Source organism: Eucyclogobius newberryi, unplaced genomic scaffold (assembly GCF_026437365.1).
Source record: "Eucyclogobius newberryi isolate DKJ021-1_F unplaced genomic scaffold, fEucNew1.0.hap1 SCAF_19, whole genome shotgun sequence".
Lineage (NCBI taxonomy): Eukaryota > Metazoa > Chordata > Actinopteri > Gobiiformes > Gobiidae > Eucyclogobius > Eucyclogobius newberryi.
The window spans coordinates 10,454,703-10,464,234 of NW_027315823.1; the positions used below are offsets into that span (position 1 = coordinate 10,454,703).

Here is a 9,532-nt window from a genome sequence, read left to right on the forward strand (position 1 = left end):
CTTGCTGCAAAAATACTGCTAACAATATCTGAAAACTGGCAAAAAAACTGCTTACTGCGTATACAAAAATAAATAAGTATCCAACACTGCATGTTAAGGGGTTCAACCAGTCTCATCATTGACATTGTAATTTCACAGCATGATTTTCTCAAACACAATGCCTTTTGAAACACTGTAAATACCTGTGTGTGTTTTTACGTACGCTATTCGAGTACACGGAAACACAGAAATGCCACTTAGGTACGGATTAGTAACAATAAATATAGAATTTGCTTCCTTTTGATGTTCACTTTCATACACTTTAGTAACTTGGCAGGAAGCTTGAAATGGCACGTCGGTCTGTAACACGGTCATATTTGGCATAAGAGTTCTAACCATAGATGCATTATCACATTATATTGTTATGGCTTCATTTGGTTTAAATAGGGAGTAAAAAGGTGTATGTAAATGTAAGAGATATGTACAGTTTATGCATTGACGTTGCTTGATAAGTCGCTCCAGGTTTGTATCCGCGGTAACTGTGACTCCGTCTTGTCTAACTGCAGTTCGCATTTGTCCGTAACTCCATTCGAGTCCCACGTGTCGCCGTTGATGTCGTTTGGTTGTTCTGCACATTTCCCCGTCTGTGACCGTTGCACATCTGTGTCGTCCGTGCTGCGTATCTCCTCCTCCTCCTCTTCCTCCTCTTCCTCCACCTCCTCTTTCGTCGCCTCCGTGGCTCCGTCCAGGCTCGAATCGCTGAGGAACGACTCGTGCGGCGTTTGAGTCTCCTCCAGGGACATGGGCGCGTCTTCTGACTCACCCAGGCGCCCGCTGAAGCTGCCGGCCGTCCCGGGGGTGAGCGGCATCTCGTCCTGGTCCTGGTCGGGGTCCTGGTCCTGGTCCTGGTCGGGGTCCTGGTCGGGGTCCTGGTCGGGGTCCTGGTCCTTGCTGCAGTAGGCGTAGCGGTGGTTCATGTGCTGGGAGTAGGAGCCCGAGTGGGAGAAGCGCTTGCCGCACTTGTCACATTGGTAGGGCTTTTCTCCCGAGTGCAGTCGGCTGTGCTCGATCAGGTGGTGCTTGTGTTTGAAGGCCTTCTTGCAGATTTTACATTCGTGGGGACGCTTGCCTGGAAACAAAAGAGAAGAGAAAACAAGAATTGTTTTTTTTCAGTGTCCAGCAAGAGTATTTGATAGTGTATTTTAAAACATGTACTGATGCTGTTTTATTTTTGAGTTCCATAATTCCATACTGCATTATATCTAGCCTGTTCATATTTCCTCTAGACATGAATACCGTATTTTCCGGACTATAAGTCGCAGTTTTTCATAGTTTTGGCCCGGGTGCGACTTATACTTATATTTATACTTATATGCTTATACTGCGGAGCAACTTATATGTGATATTATTTGTTATTTTCACACTTGCAACCGCATTTCATACTCCAGTGCAACTTATATATGTTTTTTTTTCTTCTCTATTATGCATTTTTTGGCTGGTGTGACTTACATTCCGGTGCGACTTATAGTCCGGAAAATACGGTATTCATTATCAGATCAGAATTACTACATATTTACGTACTTCCATGATTTTTTTTTTGATTTTTTTAAAGTTTGAATTTCATAACTGGTCAACTATAAACTATTCTCCCATATTTTATCATATTTATATCCAATCATTATGTCCATCTAATCTAAAACTGTTTTGCCTTTTACTAACGTTTTAGGTGCAATTGGACAAATATGATTGACCCACAAGGGAAATGACTTGGACACAGCTCATGCTTTACAATATAAAACCAAAGACAAAAAAGGAGATACTAAAGTAGCAAATAATTGTTTTAACCAAAACTGAGCGATTTCTTTTACATAACAGCACCTATAACTACGTCACTGAAGTATACGAGTATAAAATGCCCTCTCCTTGTACCCTTTGTTTCTACGCACCTGTGTGCTCATATTTGTGCCGTAGAAGCGAGCTGCTCTTCTGAAACGTCTTGTCACAAATGTCGCAGGCGTACAGTCCTTCATCTGTCTTCTTCAGTCTTTTCCTGCCTGGGCCTCCTTCACCATCGAAACCATCGTCCATTAGGGAGAGGTAGTCCAGACCGCCGCGGCTTATCATCTCACCCTGAAGAACAAGAGACGTCATCAGTTAAAACACCATCAACTCTATTGCATCGCGGCTCTGGTTGGTTTGGGCTCACCATTAGCGCTTGTCTCTCTTGGTGGATCTTCTTGAGCGCCGCCTCTGTTTCGCTGTCCATCATGTAAGCCATAGGAGACAGAAAGCCGGGACTGCTCGCCGGTTGACCGAACGGGAGCGGCGCGATGCCTTCGTGTCCCAGGCCGGACTGGTTAAAGACGGGGAACGCGCTGTACATGGAGCTGGCGAACACGGGCGCGCCGGGAGCACCGTAAACCGGGTGATGGGGCACGGGCATAAACGAAGGGTGAGGTGGACTTAGTCTTCTAATTTGATGAAATTCTCTTTTTTCTCCTCTGCTTGCAATGCCGTTGGGGGTTCTGCTTTTGCTGTCTTTGGGCATGGATAGGTCTAGGGGTTCATTCTGGTTTCTGGGTGACTTCAGTTCGGGCGGACAGTTGGTGAGGTCGAGACACGGAGGGGAGCCAAACCCCGCTGCGTTCTTTCTGCTTTGAGGTGACGATAGTTTCGGTGAATGGTTGAGCATCTGAGCGGGGCTGCCTCTGTCTTGCGCTGACCAAAACGGTGACCGGGGGGACGGCTGAGGCGGGGAGTGCATGGCGGCCAGAAGCTGTTGAGGGACAGAGTGCCAGTTGGACTTCTGCGAGGGCGATTTGTTTGAGGACAGACCGTTGGCGACTTTGTGCGGTTTCCCGTTCTCCGTTTCCTCCCGGTTCATCTTGCAAAGGTAGCGCTCGTGCTGCAGGAGGACCGCCACGTTCGGGAAGAGCTGACAACAAAATCGACAGGAGGCGTCGAGCCCTTCCTTCTCCGCTCCTCCGTTGTAAACGTCCTTCTTGTCCTCCATTTTTGCCTCCACGTCCATGTCCTCCTCTCTCTTCACGTCCCTGTTCAGCATCTTCTGTAGCACCTGCTCAAATTTGGTTCCCGAGTTAAGATAAGGCAGCAGGGTGGTGCCTTTGAGGATGCTGGCCCTCAGTGACAGCTCTGACTGAGGGTCCCACATCCGCCCCAGGTCTGCAGGCCTGGGGAAGCCCGTGTGATGCTGCTTGTGCTCCTCTAGTTTTTCATTGGCAACTCTACCTCCGCCTGCAGAGGGAGAGGTCTGAAACGTGGCCTGCAGCACATTTGGGCCGTGGCCGTTCAAAGTTGCACTAGCAGCTCCAGCGCCGCCTCCTCCTCCGCTGCTAAGGCACTTTTTGCTGCTCAGATGAGAGCTGTAGGAGCCGGAGTGTGAGAAACGCTTCTTGCAGTTGGAACATTCATACGGCTTCTCACCTAAAAGACACAACGAGTGGACTATTAGTATTTGTTTCATACATTGTAAATACACAAATAATGACCTCATTTATTTGTCACCATGCTCCTTTATTGAAGTGTGTGACTAATTTGTTTTGTGGAGGCGGACACAATGGAGCATAAACGTAATTTAGTGAGAGCAATAAGAGCTATGGGAGGGAGAAATGATTACAGCTTACCACTGTGGATTCGGAGATGCTCTTTGAGGTGGTGTTTGTACTTAAACGCTTTCCCACACTGAAGACATTTGAACTTCCTTGTCTCTGCGCCTTGTTCAAAACTGAGAGCACTCTTGAAAGGCAAACAACACGTCTTATTAGTTGTGGTGGCAATAAAAAGATGTGTCATTTAAAGCACTAATAAATGAGCAATGCTTTGGAGGATCCTACTTTTTCCTGAAGCTGGTTGTGCAGTGCTAGGTGCCGCTCCATCTGTGCCCTGAGGGTGGCAGTGTATCCACAGAGAGGGCAGACCATGGGCCCTTCGTCCTGCTCCTGACAGTACTTGATGTGGTCCCTGAGAGCCGTGCGTGGATACGTGCTGTGGCAGAACGGACAGGCCTGCAGGCTCTTTCCACCATCTGGAAATGTAACACATGAGCAACAATTATTAATGCATATAGATTTGAGGGAACACAGTTTTCCTACCCAATTCTAGTTGTGTACGTAGTGGCACAAATATACTTTCTACTTATTCAATATTTTCCGTTGCATTATGTTAAAGACATTATTTATTTGACACTAAAAGGAGTTTTAAAGCACCTGCTGAATCGGGAGAGCGATGCTGAGCTCCAGGAGACCAGATAGCAGCCGGCATGTCGTCATGGTTACTGCTCTGATGGTACAGCTGCGTGCTGCCATTCTGGGTCAGATGGTCCAAAATACTGGAGTTAGAGGCCCTCCTCAGCTGAGCCAGGAACTCATAGTGGGCCAAGTCCTCCAATGCAGTTTGGGAGTCTAAGGTCTTACCTGCAATACAGAAAAGTATAAGAAATATACATCTTAAAATGTGTTATCATTCATTGTAATATGATTTATTATTAGGCCTACTATAATAAATATTGCATTTTTAAATGCATTAACAACTGATGATGTATAAATAGTGATTATAGAATATGTTTCATCTTTATCTTGTCAGGTAAGTTAAAGGTTTGTATCAGCACTTTGTGCCATTTTCGTGCTTTGTGGTTTTGAAAAACTACACATTTGAAGTTGCTGAAGATACTTGATAACTCACTGTGGTTAAACCTCATTCTGTTTGAATGTCAAATGTAACAGTTTATGATGAGTGCTTATTTAGGTACCCACGGCACATACTGCATATTTAATATCATGCAACTACATTGTTGATTTTGGGACTGACAGATAGACCATTTGTGAGAACTCATTTTTGGCCACATGTACAAGTGAATTCCTTGGTTTCCTCCTTATGTCCTTGAGTGCGGTGACAGGCAGGAGACACATGTATGTGAGAAACATGCGGCGCCAGTCAGCTCTGCTTACAACCACTTTGAGGAAGATTTTTCAAATGTTTGCAGATGTTGGCATATTTTGAGCTGTTTTTAATGTGGCGATGGGAAGAGCCTATGTGGTTTAGTGTTGTAAAAACTCAGCTTTGCCTTCATCAGAACAGGCCAAATCACACCAGGCCAGGGAGCTAAGTGATTGTTAGTAGGCAAGCCACGTGAGCCTTTGAACTCCTCTAAATAAAAGGGAAAGCCTCACGTCGCAGCGCGCTGATTTCAGTACCCTAACGTCACCTCTTTGATGCATGGAAATATTGTGACATTGTGTGGGATGAGTTCTTTTGTCATGCTTTCAGAAGGCAGCCTTTTCAAAGAGCAGAATGAAAAGGAGCAGCGTCTGTGGAAGGCTTTCACAAGGAGCTGATATGAAGGTGTGTGGAACGGCTCGCAGCGCGCCAGCGTCTTGCGTCACAAACACTGTAAATTAGTTTACACATAGGCTACTGTAGTAGCCAACACAGCATTCTCACTGTGACCATGATATAAAACAAATACAATTTTAGGAAAGTTGTGAAGAACAAAGAGAATATTTGTATTGGGCTTCCACTTACGGTACATGCTCCCTGCCTCCTTCTCCTCAGCCGGCTCTGTGACAGAACTGGGTTCTTCTGGGCTTAGACCATGTCCTTGTAAGGACCGGAGTGGACTTCCAGGTTCCTCGGTGCCCTCACTGGGCGTCAGGCTTGCTTTGTCCAGGCTCTCCGGGCACTCCTGGGGCTCCAGGCTCCACACGCCCACCTCATCTTCTCCCTCAGATCCCAGGGAGTTCACTTGATCAGCCTCCACTGCAAGAGAACAAGAGTTTAGACATAAAACGCAAACTATTTTGTTGTCCTACAGAAGAACTTTAATTAAACAAACAAATAAGTAAATTGTAGCCTTAATAAAGGTGATATTTCATTTAGAATTAATGTAATAAAGCATTACACATAACCTCTTCCAGCTCCTGTCGATATCAGACACTGAAATGGAGAAGGGTCTGATTCAACAGAAGCTTTGCACCATCTCTATCCTCAACAAGCTGCAAAACCGCTGATCTGCCATCTATTGTTTCTGCTTGTGTGAGTTAAAGGTCTATTGTGCATATGAGTATGTATGGTGTAAAATGTCAATTATCATGGAAACAAATTTCCCTCTGGGGCAATAAAGTAAAGTAGTTTATCTATACAGGTAAACTTTAAAACAACCTGATGAAAACCAACCGGACCGTTCGCAGGGATTTTACATTCTAAATAAAGTGGCTATTAAATGGCACATTAAAATGCACATTGTGTTTTTTAAGATGTCATATACATCCATCAGATACTTTACGGACGTCCCGTTTAAAGCTGTTGCTGTAAGAACAGAGGTGGATGTGGTTGCTGTGTGTTGCACTTATCTGTGTAGTGTGTACCAATAAAAGGACTCATAAACGGGCCTGGGCTGAAGCGCTCGCTCGGTGCCCGTTCTGCAGCTGTAGTGCAGCGCCACATTACTGTTTCCCATGGCAGAGACAAGAAATGGCAATCACAAACACATGCCTGGGATTTCATCTGTAGGCTCCGGTTACTCAAGCTTCTTTTGAGGACTCTCTGTTTCTCTTTTGCTGATTGGCAATATCTAATCACAACCAAGTAATGACCAGTTAAGAGCAAAGAATACGGCCTTTTGCCAGTGGCTTTCATCAAACAAAGCTATTGTCATAAAGCGCGCACACTGAAGACTCGGGGCTGAGCCAACTGTCAGTGGGACAACTCATCTTCTCGTCTCTGCACTGTTGTGTTTCCCATTAGCAACTAATAAACATTGAAATGCAGATTTTTTTCCAGTAACACTCTGGGGAAAAAATTACAGACTTACAAAAACTAAGCTAAACTATCCAGACAACATTGTTATTAGAGTTTTAAATAGACCAGTTGTTAATATCTCTGTAATCCTCAATTGTCCAAGGGTTTCATAGCTGTCAGATTCTACAGTTGCCTTAATTATTATCATATTTGCTCCTTAGATTCTAGAAACCTACGCAGTGTTTGCACATTGTATCTCAGTCAAATCGAAAAGTCACCAGTTAGCCGAGGGGGCCACCCGAATCACTGACACATCAATGGTGCATTCTAACAATTAACAAAACGGATGAAGCATCTTTCAATCCACACGTATTTAACACAGTTTTACTCATGTGATTTACTCTGGGAATGACGCTTAAATTGGTCATCAAATATCCCAACAGGACACGGCTATGAAGTTTTATGACGTTGCTGAGGTTGGACAAAGGAGGTTGCTGGGATGATAGCGCATACCACCAAGTAAAAAAAAGGAAAAATCTGGTCTGAATTAGCATCAAATTGGCAGTAATTTTCCGCCATAAGCGTGAGTGACACTGAGCCTATATATGCATTGTCATTAAAAGTACACCACGTTCTTATGGCTTCAATTATCTGCTTTGTTGAGTTATTTATTTATTTATAGTGATAAATAAAGGAATAAAGATGTTCAGGGAGGGCATATAAATCTTTGAAGTGTTCATGGGTTGTTTTTTGTACAAAATGCGTGTCTGAAATGTTTTTTTAAAATGTGTGATTTATTTATGTAAAAAAAAGACGGTGTTGGTATTTTGCATTTGGAGTGCGTGGGGAGCTTGTGAGTCATTGTGAGAGAGATGCTGCATCATGTTTGACTGTGCGGATCACCGAGGCTGACGAGGACCACTCTCACAAACAACTGTGTGTCAAGTCAAGCTTTTCCTATTCCAGACGTGCTTCAAATGATCTCGAGCAGAGGGTGATGGAAAAAAACAGACAAACAAAAACATCCGGATATTGTATTGTCACCTCACTTTGTAGCAGCATATATATATATATATATATATATATATATATATATATATATATATATATATATATATATATATATATATATATATATATATTGGTATTGGATTCACAGACAGACTATTTACCTCGATGTGTCTCCTGTGGTTACTGAAAGGCAAACATCATTTACAGATTTTATGATTACCATTTATACTTATTGTACGTCCACTTAGACCCCAAATACTAATGGGGATCAAACAAATATGAATAAATTAATTAATATTTAGTTTTTAAATTAAGCAAAAGCACTTACAATAAATGTAATGAATATGCTCTTCACACAATCAAACTACAACATTTCTGTTACAAATTTTACTGTAATTATTTTGATTGTGATGTTAACTGTTTTTGGTTTCATACAATACATTTTATGACCACAAACTGAAATATACAACATTATAGTACAAATATATAATAATGGCTCCTGTGTGTGTACATTAAACCCAGCACAGAGTCATCTGTTTAAAAAGAAATGGTAATACCTCAAATCAATAATATTTACTGGTATTTAAAACAACAATAATGCCGTTTTACTGTAACGTGCTGTTGGGTTGAGTCACTGTAGTGACAGAAAACTAGAGCAGGAAGACTAGTGTGTGACAATGGTACTCTACCTACAGAGCCGCTCACAGACGAGATAAGTCCATCACGCAGTACAACATCAGACAGAGATGAAGTCCTAACGTCCATAACACCACTGAACAGAGCTGAGGCTATTGAACATGACAGTGTCACCAACCCAGAGCAGAGAGAGGAACAAGGCAGGACCACAGAGCTGTCACCTCCCACCTGACCCCCGAAACTCTGCACCCTGCACAAGGTGAGCTGAACATTCCCCTCTAGAGCATCACACTGAACAAAGACAGCAATACAAACGCAGATGAAAAGTTATATCTTATGCTGACAACATTAAATCATGCATCATAAATGAACATAAAGTGCCTGACAGTAAATTGGGGATTAAATGCAGTGAATTATATGCTAACCAATAGGAATGTTGATAATGGGACGCTGTGCTGTAATTGTATGGCATGTCTGCGGTTAGCGTGGAGGAAGAGCGAACATACTTATGATGGGAGAAAAATCCCGCTAACATTTCGATATGAAAGTCATGCTTCAGCTGATGGTGCGAGTGCAGGAGCGAGACTGAAAGTGTGACACGCGGGTGGTAAAGGTCGGAGGTGACTGCTGTAAAGTATGTGCTCTTATACAGTCAGTGAAACTCGGGGGGAGATGGACATCAAGCTAAAGGACAAATGTGAACGACAGCAGCGTGCAGAGGGGGAAACCCGGCAGGTCTCAGAGCGCTGTGTGAGGAGAAACAAGATGACAACATAGATTACGATCAGAGAAGCCTGTGAACTATTAGCTATTAACTGTTATATATGCGCGTCAGTAAAAAAACACGCATTCTCACTGTGAGCGGGGCTGCTTTTCCATAGATCTGACCTGTAACTCAGCCATACTTTGAACCTAGACTTGTTTCATTTGCAGTAGAGAATGCGTGAATGTCCTCAAGGGCTGTCGATATAGAGAGTCTTAAGATGGGCTCTCATTAGGAGACCAAATGTCAAAGCAACTAAAGCAGGACTTCTTTTGGCCCCTCAAGGACAGGGCACATGAGAGGAGCTGTGGTGCACTCAAACCCCCCCAAACAACAAAGAGAGTCTCTTATATTTGCGCAGGGGCAGCTTTTTCTTTTAATTCACTC

General features: G+C 43.5%; 1 protein-coding gene across 2 annotated transcripts in view; it reads right to left on the reverse strand.

The window, feature by feature from the left end:
• Nucleotides 1-426: 426 nt before the first annotated feature.
• Nucleotides 427-9,532, reverse strand: part of LOC140365345 (zinc finger E-box-binding homeobox 2-like) — a 20,231-nt gene continuing 11,125 nt past the window's right edge. The window contains exons 1-8 of one of the 2 annotated variants that reach the window (XM_072451719.1): nt 8,436-8,527; nt 5,521-5,754; nt 4,206-4,412; nt 3,834-4,024; nt 3,624-3,735; nt 2,186-3,423; nt 1,926-2,109; nt 427-1,108 (exon numbers count right to left, since the gene is read on the reverse strand). In XM_072451719.1, the coding sequence (XP_072307820.1) occupies nt 468-1,108; nt 1,926-2,109; nt 2,186-3,423; nt 3,624-3,735; nt 3,834-4,024; nt 4,206-4,412; nt 5,521-5,754; nt 8,436-8,511 (2,883 nt within the window). In that variant the 5' untranslated portion in view covers nt 8,512-8,527 and the 3' untranslated portion in view covers nt 427-467. Of the gene's footprint in view, nt 1,109-1,925; nt 2,110-2,185; nt 3,424-3,623; nt 3,736-3,833; nt 4,025-4,205; nt 4,413-5,520; nt 5,755-8,435; nt 8,528-9,532 lie in introns of those variants that run through there. The other variant, XM_072451721.1, reaches the window with a different exon arrangement.